At 40.3% G+C, this 14024-nt stretch overlaps 1 protein-coding gene across 3 annotated transcripts; it reads left to right on the top strand.

Moving 5' to 3' along the window:
- Positions 1-3575: 3575 nt before the first annotated feature.
- On the top strand, positions 3576-9515 carry LOC125561168. 3 transcript variants are annotated; one of them, XM_048724673.1, is made up of 8 exons: positions 3576-3733; positions 6177-6247; positions 8023-8115; positions 8533-8583; positions 8773-8823; positions 8988-9008; positions 9074-9110; positions 9334-9515. In XM_048724673.1, the coding sequence occupies exons 3-8, from the start codon at positions 8040-8042 to the stop codon at positions 9353-9355; spliced, it is 258 nt and encodes an 85-aa protein (XP_048580630.1). In that variant the 5' UTR covers positions 3576-3733; positions 6177-6247; positions 8023-8039; the 3' UTR covers positions 9356-9515. The 3 variants fall into 3 exon arrangements, with proteins under 3 accessions (XP_048580630.1, XP_048580631.1, XP_048580632.1); XM_048724674.1 differs by lacking the exon at positions 6177-6247 and having other exon boundaries at positions 3577-3733; XM_048724675.1 differs by lacking the exons at positions 3576-3733; positions 6177-6247 and adding an exon at positions 7897-7919.
- Positions 9516-14024: the final 4509 nt, after the last annotated feature.

Genomic DNA, 14024 nt, shown 5'->3' with positions numbered 1-14024 from the left:
GAGACTGTTTTCTTTTCTGAGGGGAGGGGGGTCGAGGGTTGCCACAAGAGAATACGAGCGGCGTAACGGATGCAAGCGCTGCCTGCGAAGGAGTTAGGATATCTTTAGCAACGTGGGTATTCAAATCCAGTGGGACCCGGATGAAAACATAGGCACATAGTGGGGGGCGTGTGTGGGAGTCTTTAAAACTCCTGCAGTCTTACAATCATGTGCTAAATCGCTCTCTTTATTGATGAATGCACAGGTTACCATCCTCCCGTTGTTATCATTAGAATTTTCCCGTAAACGATCTCTTACAAAATAAAGGTCGAATGAAATCTCACAAAGCTGTCTTTGATGACAATAAATCGTAAAAAATTGAAATCTTTACGATTCGACCTTTATTTTGTAATTATTTACGGGAAATAATTGTGATGATAGCAACGGGAGGATGGCAAGCCTGTGTTGAGTGGCGCATGTTTGTGATCTGTGATTGGAATACTGATCCAATTACTGTATACGTGGCTTAGTGTTCAGTTACCGGGGAGAACCATGGACATAACGCCTCAAGCCCCCCCCCCCCCATATTTTAAGTAAAATTATAAGAAATTGTTGACCGGAAAGGGCGTAGCGGCTAGCTTCAGTTTACTTACTGTCGCTGTATTGTTTATAGACCGCCTTCCAGTATTTCAAGACCTGACCGCCAATAAGTTGGCAATTCCTTATTGAAGGATCGTTAAATATTTTGCTTTAAAACCTTTATCAGGTGCCTGATATCAAATATAAATGTTTTTTTTCTATTCGTGAATTTCCTATTTTAATTAGATATTTGTATATGATAATTAATGTGGTAATTGTTTATCAAAAATCCGCTCTAAATCCGTCCTTTTTAGCGCCGCGATCTCAACATGTTGAGATTTAAAGACATAGCATCCGCAGATTTGAGCTAAAATAAAAAGGGTAGTATGGGTGAGCTTAGATAAAAAACATAGAGAATAATATAAACATAGAGAATAATATAAACGTAATATGTAATGAAACCAATTTGTAAAAAAAAAACGCTAGATTTTACAAGTACTGACCAAAAAATGGAAAATATTTTCTATGAAGTAGAATTAAATTGATTGAACTGATTTGTGCAATATGTTTATGAATTTGAATGTTATAAAGGGTGGTACACAGGCGTGAAACCAAACTAACACCCCTTCCCCGTACTCCTCCGGGGCCCAAACAGCCAACTGATAGCAAATACCCCGTCACGATTTGCTTAAATACCTTATTTGTTTTGCGAAATTACTCAATAAATAGTTCCGTTCACTAGTTTCTTGTTTACTGTGCTGATACTTCAGACCCCACTCAAGGTTTTGTTTCGGTTATTATTGGTTTTGGTTTGTGTCGAAGATTGTGATTTTGACGGTAGATTTTCTCGGGCAAATCCGGTTTACGGAGTAAAAAGTCTCCCCTATCAGTTTATGTTTACTTTCATCAAACTCTAAACCGAAAATGGTTTATGATTGCCATTGTTCCCCTATCGGAAGTCGCTTAAGAGCTTTACGTAACTAGTGGAAGGCATTTTATAATACTATTTCCAAATGTCGAATTTTTACTACTTTTTTTACTTCGTTTTCCCATTATTTCTTTCTAATTGACTAACGTTTTCAGCAAATTAATTTTCGTCATTTTCTTTTATTACGAGGCCTGATATATTTTGGGGTAACAACTGGTACCCCAAAAAGTCAGTCGGCTTTTTTTCCTTTTCTATACTATTTCTTCTTCTTTTTCTTATCAATTATCTTATTCGTGGGAAATTGTTTTCCCAACATCAAAATTTATTATTAAAAAAGGCGGGCGCAGATTAAATTTCGTCAGGAAGAATAAGAAGCACTTCCATAAAAACTATCTAATGCACAACTGAGTCGTCAACGGAAGGAATACCTTGTTATTTGTTTCAATCCATTGATTTTTGTTTTGTCTCACATTACGCTGATGGCGTTTCCCACTGTTTACGAGGCGATGCTTTCATTCAGGACCAGTGTCATTGCTCTCGCGTTTTGTTGTTAAAAACATCGCCCAAAGCACACATCTTTGTTTTGTTCTAAAACTCGCTTATTTCTTCCGGTATCATCTTCCTCCCAAGTCTTTTGAACTGAAGTTAGCTCCATCTAAATTCAAGTGAGTAATGGAAAATCATTATAACGATTTAGGAAGCGTCATAAAATCAATTAAGGGTGTTTTTAACCCAGTTCCTGAAGTTGCTGTTGATCTAAAATCAATTCACTATTTTATTTCTTTATTCTAGCCATTATTTTATTCAATCAAGAATTGCACTCAATGATAACAATGTAGGTTTGGAATTCGTCTTTAAATGTGCAGCTGTAATACCCGAACTGGAATAAAGTACTTAGTCTGAAGCACACCTTGGGATAAACTATTTAACCATTTGAATGGTTTGGAAAAAATATAAAATACCCTATAAGATATTTTGTGCTTTCTTACTTTACTGTTAGGGTTAATCGCCTCATCATACATTTTTAAAATAATGTGATTTTTTCAGGCTTTAGTTGTCAGATAAGAAAGGCGTCAAATCATAGCTTCGATAAGGCAAGCGTGCAAGCTTTGCGAAAAATAAAATAGCTGAACAAATCAAAATGGTTGGTCCACTCAAAATGCTGTGTTTGCTCTTTTTTAATGGTTAAAAACTCAACAAAGTATTCGTCTTGCTCATTCGAATAATCAATCTCATCTTAATCGATTTGAATGCAATTAGTGGATAGATAAGAAAACAATGTAGAACGAAAAATTTAATCAGCACTACAATTTCAAAGGCCAGCTTTGTTTAGGCATGGTAAGATCAATAAAATAAATAACTTTGATTAAAAGAATTAAACTTTCTACCGACCTTTGGTCGGTAGAAATCGTGGAATTTTCCAAGATTCCCGCCAATTCCGTGTCGTCTTTTCGATCCGTTGGTATGGTACGCCTCCGCAGCTTTTCCGATATTAGCACGCATCTGAAAACACAAAGGCTACATGGTTACATTAAGAGATGAGTCGTGATAGGAATCTGCTATGTGCTGTTTAGTGATAAAGACAGGCTGTGTGATTGTGCCGCGATAATGTATTATGCTTTTGACTAGGCTCTGTGTGTGACAACATACGAAACTCTTGTCTGTTTTCTGTTATTCCACCTAGCCTTCATTAATTAGCGCTAATAAAGTATAGTTAGTGTTTTTGGATCCTCTTATTTCCTACAGTTATTGTCTTGTGCTTATCAAGCTGTACTGCCTGCAGCTCTTGTGTAAAGTTCATTACAACCATTGTGATTACAAAATAGCCTCAGATTCAGCCAAACAACCTCGGCGTTATTCTAATATTGTCGGTAATCACCCCATGAGCGCTTCCTCTTTGCGTCTTTTATAGTTTAATCCTCACACTTTGAATGGCTTTTCCCCAAGGACAAAGAATTTATTTCTGCGGAATCCAAACGAAAATTTAATATTAACAATCACAAGGGTGTATCATTTTGAACGATGTTATCGAGAATCTGACAAAATTATTTAACTTTTTATTTTTAGATGTGTACTTTATTTGTAATTAGAAATAAACTAGGCGAAACGGAAACGACTACAACAAGCCTTTTTATTTTGATATAAATACCACCTGACACGATTTATAACGGCCAATCGCCTGAAAGCAAGCCACAGTTGGGCGAAGTCTCGCTCGTAAGGAGAGGAACTCGAAAACGGTTTCAAAAGGTAAGTAATTTATCAAGTACTACAAACGATACTAATGCAGAAGCTGCCCTTAATTCATGAGTCTAAATGTAGCAATTTTCATGCTTCTCCTATTAGAAAAATCGTAGTTAATGTGGCGTAGTTAATCCATTTGTTTCTCTGAGTTAACGATTTTGTGAAAGTCCTGTCACAATTTGAACCAGCTTTTCTTAGCAATAATTTCATTGACAAATAAAAATTAGCTTCAACTAGATGTTCTCCTATATTTGTCTTTAGATAATACAATACACTAAAAACTGGGATTCGACTCTGCCCCTGAAGAAGTCTTATTAAAGAAGAACATTTGGCAGAGTCGAATTCCAGTTTTTGGTGTATTGTAGTCATTTTTCTGGTTCACGAACACGACTATTTTGTATTTTTGTATTTGCTTTTTGTATTTATTTGCCTTTAAATAATATATTGTTTGTTTGCTTCTGGCGTATATTTAGATATTCCCATTTTTCTCTCACAAATCCAGTTAGCGACATTGTTTAATGAAAAACCATTCCTTAAGTTATAGCCACTTAATGAAACACTTGAAGGCTAAAAATGACTATAAAAACATGGTTCCGACAATATTTCTAAATACCAGACTCAACTCTTATTCATTAGAATGATGGAGTAATGTGCGAAATATTGCGGAGTAATAATTACTCTTTCTGTGGGACGCAGGTGAACAGACGGATATATGACCAAGATTTGATCAGCAAATCATGGGCGCGGAATATTTCAGAAAGAGCACTGAATGAAAGGCGGCGTTTGTGATATCGATGAGCTTCACCCGTCATGTTTTTTAGCACTTCGAATCAAAAAAGACATGATATTCAAACGGCAAACCACATCAGTTTGGGCATTAGTTTGACTGTACGCTTGGATGGCATTTATATGTTGTTCGTTTTCACCATTGAATCTTTCCAGCGGTTGAGAAAAAAAATGACACAAAACAACATGAAAAGATAGCTGAAGTGGACTTCAATGATATGGAATTATGTACAAGCTGAAAAAATACTTCTACCAATATTTAGTTGAAGCAGCTCCGACACGAATGTGATATATGGAACCGAGCAGATATATCTGAGGAAAGCACCTTTCATTTTTTTTCTTGGGGGGGGGGGGGGGGACTAGGCACATGTACGCCCCTTCTGGACATATTTGGTCTTATAATTATATGATAAAATGGAGTTAGGGGACCCTATTGGTAATATTAAGGCATTCTATTGAATTGACGGCGTTTATGTTGGTGTAATGTAATGGTTAGGTGCGACGTTCGGTACTATTTTACTCGTGAAAGTCATTATTAAAAAATCCCAGATGCTCTATAGCTACGGATATTAACGCCAAGTTTATAAACTTTCCTCGGGGCGAAAAGGACAGCAAAGTCTGTACGTAATTTTTAAGCAACTTGTTTTTCTTAAGACACCTTATTTGTCGAATTAAAGAGAGGATGAGATTTTGAGTTCATACACACAAGACTTGAAAGCTTCAATAGCGTAGTGAAGAACACTTCTTCAGCTTTCCGTAGATAAGAAAAAGATGAATAAATTCTTATAAAGCTAGTCAACGTGTAGCCGCTTAAGTAGCTTTGCTCCGCGATCAAGCGGTACACGCGCAGAGTATATAAAGCTTGCTTACTGCGCAAGGCTTACCGTACTATTGTACACGCTGGACCCGGAATCGTGATATTGACAGATATGCAATGGCTTTTTACTGTAAATATGTGATTCGATGTGTCAGCAATACAAGAACATTTTACAAAAACAAGCCTTAATCAAAACACTGTTTGAGTCTTTCTCCCAGTTCAAGTATTTAGGTTTGCTTTGCCAGGCGTTTATAAGGAACACAATTTGATGAAATATGAGAAAAATAGAGATTAATTTTTACTTATTGATTACATGGTCAAAGCGGACTCTGCTAACCAAGCGATGAGTAAAGTTGTTGAAAAAAGTTATGTCTTGTTTTATCTTTTTAATCATATTGCCTTTTCTCCTTGACTAAACATTTAATCAGAGTTATAACTAAAACATTTTTAATGCAATTTTGGACATAATTAAACAAAAATATGTGTTCTCACCATCTAGAAATCTCTTGGGATTAATTTTCCTTCACGAGTTGTCAATACTTATAATTCCTCGTTGTTGGATGTCATTGAAAACTACACATATGTGTGTTATTGGCCACCAAATAATCTAGCGTCCTTCCACCCCAATATCAGGCGTTATTAGGGACTGTATTAAAAACAAATCTGTAAACCATTAACGCAGTATTATAGGTGTTCTGACTTCATCCTCTTTTTGTTCTTTCTAATGCGTTTATTGCTTTGGAAGTTCTTTAATCAGGATCTCATTTGACCACCAGGTGAAAATGTCATAATACTAGACAGTATTTGAGCGCTATGTAGCTTATATAAACGCTTGTAATGTGACAGATTCGCACACTCTTTTCGAAGGACCTTGAAAGTGGACTGTTCTCGGCTTTTGTCTCGAGACCTTTCGATAGGTAAGTAGCTCTCAAATCTTGAAAACTCTAGGGAATTAACTAGGACTGCACTGTAAGTGTTTTGCTCAATTTAAAGTTTGTGGAATAATACAAAAAAAGAATTGTTCTAGCTTTTAGACTAACTCCTCTACGCGAAGGGCGAGCACAAGAGTACCCACACGGCAACTATTTTTACGACGCGCCATTCCCTTTTATAGCCAATCACGTGCTTGCGAGATTTTTTTCCACAATTCATTTTGAGTTTTTATCCTTTTTTCATCTTTGCTGCTATTTATTGTACGCCGCAGAATAAACCTTAACCAAGCATCTCTGCATTTTCTCTTATGTTTCAAAATGAAATTAGATTAGCACTGTTCTTTAGTTCTATCATAATCAACAGATTGTTTTATCTCTAGGTTTTTATTAAAATGGGCGTTTTGGTAGTTATTTTTTATGACCCTATTTACTGATAAAGAATGTCTATCATTATAGTATTATCATGAGAACGTAACGAGCACCCTGCGATAGGGTTTCTGTTGATGATTTTTTTTATACTCTGTTGATGATTTCTTACTCAGATTTCTTACTCAGAAACCCTGGACATTAGGTAAAATAATGGATTATCACGGTTTTTTTAGGCGTGGGTAGTTCGTGAAACAAATTCGCAGAGCGTTCTTAATTTGCATAGTTTGAATAGCGCATACGGTTTCTACGTTGCTAGTACTAACCACCCCCCACCCCCACCCCCTCCACACAATTCCGATAAACACTTTCTATTTAGGACTGATTTCACACTAGCAGACTAGTGGGGCGGGGGATTAACTACTGTAGCCTGCTGACGACAGGAAAAATGCTGTCAAAAACACGCCATTGTATTATTTATCATAGTGCCTGACCGTCGCCTTAACTACTGGCCAAGTAGTTTTAGGTAGCGTGTCCCGACGAGATCGAGAGAATCAGAGATAAGCCACGAAAGGTGGAGAAGTGTCTTTGACAGCTCTGACAAACCTGCTTGTCAGTCGAACCTCAGAGATCGACATGGTACCTCGGTGGACAATATAAGTCTCTGACTAGTACATATGGATCGCGCCGTGTGGCTCATACTGAACAAATAACATACTTTTGAGGCAGGGTTAGGCTTACAACCGAAAAATAAAGTGTTAAATGTCAATCTGAAAAATGCTGACTTATAATTATTAAACTTTCAAATTGCGAATGAATATTGGTGGACATTATCAGGTAGACTATAGGAGACCTCTTACTTTCAATTTCCAAGTAAACCCCAATTTAAAAAAAAATTGTGGGTGAGGCCACACGATATATTGGGCGTGTACGATAAGGGTGACTCAGATTAAATCTTGATGACATACTTAGAACCCGAGGGCAACTCTCGCGTCGGCGCCAATCTATTTCGCCCGATTTTTCTCTAGTTTCCGCCAAAACAAGCTCCCTATGCTTATTATTTTGGTTATCCTGAAAATCGTAACAGCGCTTTGGTCATTATTAGTTAATGTGTGGTATGAGGCACAAACGTAGATGGTTAAAATAAGGTTTAATGGAATTATCGCCCACTTGCTTATATCCTCAACAGAATGCAAATTTCCCACAATTAAATGCTCAATTATGGGTTTAAATTGAGCCCCATTTTGATATCGCTCATCTCTGCAAAGGTAACAGCTTTCCAGCCTTTCGAGTTAGCATCCTATTCTGCTTAGTAATCCTTTATTCTCTACGCTGAAATATTTTTTTTCGCCTCAACTTTTCCACCTCACGCCCTGTTCTTCGTCTCTTTCCAGTTATTTCAAGGTTTAAAATGAAGGTTCTTTGCGTGACGTTAGTACTGATGGCGCTTGTGTGCTCGGTACAGAGCCGAAACCTGAGACACAAAGGTACGAATAACAGTTCAATCGTTACAGATTCCCAATATGAAGGACTTGACCTGCCAAAATTCACCCTGGCGTGTACTGGCTGGCTGAGCTGTACTGACCAGCTGGCGTGTACCGTCGGCACACTTTAGAATTGCTCGTATTTCTACCTCAGCTCGTACGCTGCAGTTTTTACAACTCGAAACAGTAGAAAGATCAAAAGGGAAGAATAGTGCACTTTCGCCGAGGCATCAGCGTATAACGTTTTTAACCATGCAACCGGTGAAATTCAGTTTACATACTCACCAGACGCGTAGCGCGGGCCAAGTTCATACTGGGCGCGCGCACATCCCCTCTTTCTTAATGAAGGAGTCGAAGAGAATTAAGGAGTCAAATGCTTTACTTACGGGCTCCTGATTTCTTTTCTTTTTTTTTTACCAGACTATGAACGAGAATTACAAGATTACAGACGTGATTTTGCAAGAGCGCTAAGTAAGTAACCCCGCCTTAGCTATAGGGTAACAGATGGCTTTTAAATGTACACGGAGCTATTTGAACCGCATCTAGAGAAGTGTCTAGGCCTTAAGTTACTGCGAGCAAACAAACGTGATATAATGTTGAACTAGACATACAGAATATTGAATGCTAAGTTTTCCCTCGTTTTCTATTCGGCTTTATTAGGTATGGTAGAACAAGACGCATTTCTGCCCAAACCCCGACCAGGCCGAAGAGGTGAGTCAAAAAATCTAAAACAAAATAAACTAAAACCTAAACTTGACCTACCAAACTTTTAAACAGCGAAGCGTGTTTCAATAAGGTTTTTTTGAGTTGAGGTATTTTTGCTCCACGTACTGTTAAAAGACATCGACTCATGATTTCTTTTTTTATATTTACAGAACAGGACTCTTCCAATTATGGTATGTTGTGCTAATGCTTATCTGTTTTCTGTGACTTTCTGTGACGTAGGATTTTCTCTCTACAGAATTTCCCCCAGGCTTTCACAGACCCGGAAAGAAAAGGTAAATACAATATCTGAATGTTGTCGATGTCTCAAGAAACATTGAGGAGCTCGATAGTCATACCATGTTGTAATTATGGTTAAGAAGTAAATTATCTAAGAGCCAAGGAACGGGATAGTTATACCATGTTCTATTTATTAACAAACGATTTATGGGCAAGAACTACCTCGTCTAAGAGCCAAGGAACTCGATCGTTACACCAAGTTTTATTTATTGTTTTTAGGTCCTTCAAGGAAGAAAAGTAGAAGTCAAACCAGACACCACTAAGTGCCGTAGCACCAAAAGACAGGCGCATCGATCTGCCGCTGACCGTTGCCCATGCGGCAGCCATTGTTTTAGGTTAACTGTATTATACCATTTAGGTTTGTTCTCCGTGTAATATAATATAAATGAGTTCTAGTAAAATGTGTAGTTGATCGAGTCCCCGCTGTAGGTAAACTAGTCCCAGACATAGCAATTTGTCTTTGGCGTAGCCCTTTCTGACAGACGTAGACCGTTCACCCAAACATATCCCTTTCTTCAAGAGGTAGTCCGTTGTCCCAAACTCAGTCCTGTCTTCTAGACGTAGCCCTTTGCCCCAAACTTAGCCCTTTCTTCTGAGACGTAGCTCTTTGCCCCTCACTTAGACCTTTCTTGTAGACGTGGCCTTTTGCCGCAAACATATTCCATTCTTCAAGACGTAGCCCTTTGCCCCAAACTTAGCCCTTTCTTCTAGACGTGGCTCTTTGCCCCAAACTTAGCCCTTTCTTCTAGACGTGGCACTTTGCCGCAAACTTATCCCTCTCTTTAGGACGTAGCCCTTTGCCCCAAACTTAGCCCTTTCTTCAAGACGTGGCCCTTTACCCTAAACTTTGCCATTTCTTCTAGAGGTAGCCCTTTACCTCAAACTTTGCCATTTCTTCTAGACGTGGCCCTTTGCCCCAAACTTTGCCATTTCTTTTTGACGTGGCCCTTTGCCCCAAACTTAGCTCTTTCTTCTAGACGTGGCCCTTTACCCCAAACTTTGCCATTTCTTCTAGAGGTAGCCCTTTACCTCAAACTTTGCCATTTCTTCTTGACGTGGCCCTTTGCCCCAAACTTAGACCTTTCTTCTAGACGTGGCCCTATGCCCCAAACTTTGCCATTTCTTCTAGACGTGGTTCTTTGCCCCAAACTTAGCCCTTTCTTCTAGACGTGGCCCTTTACACCAAGCTTTGCCCTTTCTTCTAGAAGAAGCTCTGTCTCAAAATAAGCCCATTTTTTCTAGACGTGGTCCTTTTTCCCAAACTTTTCCCTTTCTCCAAGACGTGGCCCTTTGCCCCAAACTTAGCCCTTTCTCCTAGAGGTGGCCCTTTGCCCCAAATTAGCCCTTTCTTCTAAAGGTGGCCCTTTAACCCAAACTTAGACCTTTTTAGACCTTCCCAAACTTTTCCCTTTCTCCAAGACGTGGCCCTTTGCCCCAAACTTAGCCCTTTCTCCTAGAGGTGGCCCTTTGCCCCAAATTAGCCCTTTCTTCTAAAGGTGGCCCTTTAACCCAAACTTAGACCTTTCTTTTTAGACGTAGCACTTTGCCGCGATCTTAGCCCTTTCATCTAGTCGTGGTTCTTTGCCCCAAACTTAGCACTTTCTTCTAGGACGTGGCTCTGGCCAAAACTTAGAACTTTCTTCTAGACGTGGCCCTTTGCCCCAAACCTAGACCTTTCTTCTATGTGTGGCAATACTTAGCCCTTTTCTTCTAGACGTAGCCCTGTACCCCAAACTTAGCCCTTTCTTCTAGACGTATCACTTTGCCGTAAACTTAGCCCTTCTTCTTGACGTGGCCCTTTGCCCCAAACGTAGCCCTTTCATCTAGACGTGGTTCTTTACCCCAAACTTAGCCCTTTCTTCTAGACGTGGCCCTTTGCCCCAAACTTAGCCCCTTCTTCAAGGCGTATCACTTTGCCCAAAACTTAGCCCTTTCTTCTAGACGTGACCCTTTACACCAAACTTTGCCCTTTCTTCTAGACGAAGCTCTTTGTCGCAAAATAAGCCCTTTTTTTCTAGGCGTGGTCCTTTTTCCCAAACTTTTCCCTTTCTCCAAGACGTGGCCCTTTGCCCCAAACTTAGTCCTTTCTTCTAGAGGTGGCCCTTTGCCCCAAATTAGCCCTTTCTTCTAAAGGTGGCCCTTTACCCCAAACTTAGACCTTTCTTTTAGACGTAGCACTTTGCCGCGAACTTAGCCCTTTCATCTAGACGTGGTTCTTTGCCCCCAAACTTAGCACTTTCTTCTAAGACGTGGCTCTGGCCAAAACTTGGAACTTTCTTCTAGACGTGGCCCTTTGCCCCAAACCTAGACCTTTCTTCTAGGTGTGGCCATACGTAGCCCTTTTCTTCTAAACGTAGCCCTGTACCCCAAACTTAGCACTTTCTTCTAGACGTATCACTTTGCCGTAAACTTAGCCCTTCCTCTTGACGTGGCCCTGTACCCCAAACTTAGCCCTTTCTTCTAGACGTATCACTTTGCCGTAAACTTAGCCCTTCTTCTTGACGTGGCCCTTTGCCCCAAACGTAGCCCTTTCATCTAGACGTGGTTCTTTACTAGATCTGCATGAGAATAAGATGACTAGGTCTGCATAAGAGTATGATGACTAGGTCTGAATGAGAGTATGATGACTAGGTCTGCATGATTAGGATGACTAGGTCTGCATGAGAGTATGATGACTAGATCTGCATGAGAGTATGATGTCTAGGTCTGCATGATTAGGATGACTAGGTCTGCATGAGAGTATGATGACTAGGTCTGAATGAGAGTATGATGACTAGGTCTGAATGAGAGTAGGATGACAGGTCTGCATGAGAGTAGGATGACAAGATCTGCATGAGAGTAGGATGACAAGGTCTGAATGAGAGTATGATGACTAGGTCTGCATGAGAGTATGATGACTAGGTCTGAATGAGAGTATGATGACTAGGTCTGAATGAGAGTAGGATGACAGGTCTGCATGAGAGTAGGATGACAAGATCTGCATGAGAGTAGGATGACTAGGTCTGAATGAGAGTAGGGTGACTAGGTCTGCATGAGAGTAATATGACTAGGTCTGCATAAGAGAAGGATGACAGGTCTGCATGAGAGTAGGATGACTAGGTCTGAATGAGAGTATGATGACTAGGTCTGCATGAGAGTAATATGACTAGGTCTGCATGAGAGTAGGATGACAGGTCTGCATGAGAGTAGGATGACTAGGTCTGCATGAGAGTAGGATGACTAGGTCTGCATGAGAGTAGGATGACTAGGTCTGCATGAGAGTAGGATGACTAGATCTGCATGAGAGTATGATGTCTAGGTCTGCATGATTAGGATGACTAGGTCTGCATGAGAGTATGATGACTAGGTCTGAATGAGAGTATGATGACTAGGTCTGAATGAGAGTAGGATGACAGGTCTGCATGAGAGTAGGATGACAAGGTCTGCATGAGAGTATGATGACTAGGTCTGCATGAGAGTAATATGACTAGGTCTGCATGAGAGTAGGATGACAGGTCTGCATGAGAGTAGGATGACTAGGTCTGCATGAGAGTAGGATGACTAGGTCTGCATGAGAGTAGGATGACTAGGTCTGCATGAGAATAGGATGACTAGGTCTGAATGAGAGTAAGATGACTATGTCTGCATGAGAGTAGGATGACTAGGTCTGCATGAGAGTAGGATGACTAGGTCTGCATGAGAGTAGGATGACTAGGTCTGCATGAGAGTAGGATGACAAGGTCTGCATGAGAGTAAGATGACTAGGTCTGCATGAGAGTAGGATGACTAGGTCTGCATGAGAGTAGGATGACAAGGTCTGCATGAGAGTATGATGACTAGGTCTGCATGAGAGTAATATGACTAGGTCTGCATGAGAGTAGGATGACAGGTCTGCATGAGAGTAGGATGACTAGGTCTGCATGAGAGTAGGATGACTAGGTCTGCATGAGAGTAGGATGACTAGGTCTGCATGAGAATAGGATGACTAGGTCTGAATGAGAGTAAGATGACTATGTCTGCATGAGAGTAGGATGACTAGGTCTGCAAGAGATTAGGATGACTAGGTCTGAATGAGTAGGATGACTCGGTCTGCATGAGAGTAGGATGACTAGGTCTGCATGAGAGTATGATGACTAGGTCTGCATGAGAGTAATATGACTAGGTCTGCATGAGAGTAGGATGACAGGTCTGCATGAGAGTAGGATGACAAGATCTGCATGAGAGTAGGATGACTAGGTCTGAATGAGAGTAGGGTGACTAGGTCTGCATGAGAGTAATATGACTAGGTCTGCATAAGAGAAGGATGACAGGTCTGCATGAGAGTAGGATGACTAGGTCTGAATGAGAGTATGATGACTAGGTCTGCATGAGAGTAATATGACTAGGTCTGCATGAGAGTAGGATGACAGGTCTGCATGAGAGTAGGATGACTAGGTCTGCATGAGAGTAGGATGACTAGGTCTGCATGAGAGTAGGATGACTAGGTCTGCATGAGAGTAGGATGACTAGATCTGCATGAGAGTATGATGTCTAGGTCTGCATGATTAGGATGACTAGGTCTGCATGAGAGTATGATGACTAGGTCTGAATGAGAGTATGATGACTAGGTCTGAATGAGAGTAGGATGACAGGTCTGCATGAGAGTAGGATGACAAGGTCTGCATGAGAGTATGATGACTAGGTCTGCATGAGAGTAATATGACTAGGTCTGCATGAGAGTAGGATGACAGGTCTGCATGAGAGTAGGATGACTAGGTCTGCATGAGAGTAGGATGACTAGGTCTGCATGAGAGTAGGATGACTAGGTCTGCATGAGAATAGGATGACTAGGTCTGAATGAGAGTAAGATGACTATGTCTGCATGAGAGTAGGATGACTAGGTCTGCATGAGAGTAGGATGACTAGGTCTGCATGAGAGTAGGATGACTAGG

This window comes from Nematostella vectensis, chromosome 3 (genome assembly GCF_932526225.1).
Source record: "Nematostella vectensis chromosome 3, jaNemVect1.1, whole genome shotgun sequence".
Taxonomy (NCBI): Eukaryota; Metazoa; Cnidaria; class Anthozoa; order Actiniaria; family Edwardsiidae; genus Nematostella; species Nematostella vectensis.
The sequence above is the reverse complement of the archived record's forward strand: the minus strand, read 5'-3'. Positions and strand labels throughout refer to the sequence as shown.

Coding starts and splice junctions, on each gene's coding strand:
- LOC125561168 (XM_048724673.1), top strand. CDS start 8,040: ATGAAGGTTCTTTGCGTGACGTTAGTACTGATGGCGCTTGTGTGCTCG. Junction 8,824..8,987: donor ACCCCGACCAGGCCGAAGAG/GTGAGTCAAAAA, acceptor TTATATTTACAG/AACAGGACTCTTCCAATTAT. Junction 9,009..9,073: donor ACAGGACTCTTCCAATTATG/GTATGTTGTGCT, acceptor TTCTCTCTACAG/AATTTCCCCCAGGCTTTCAC.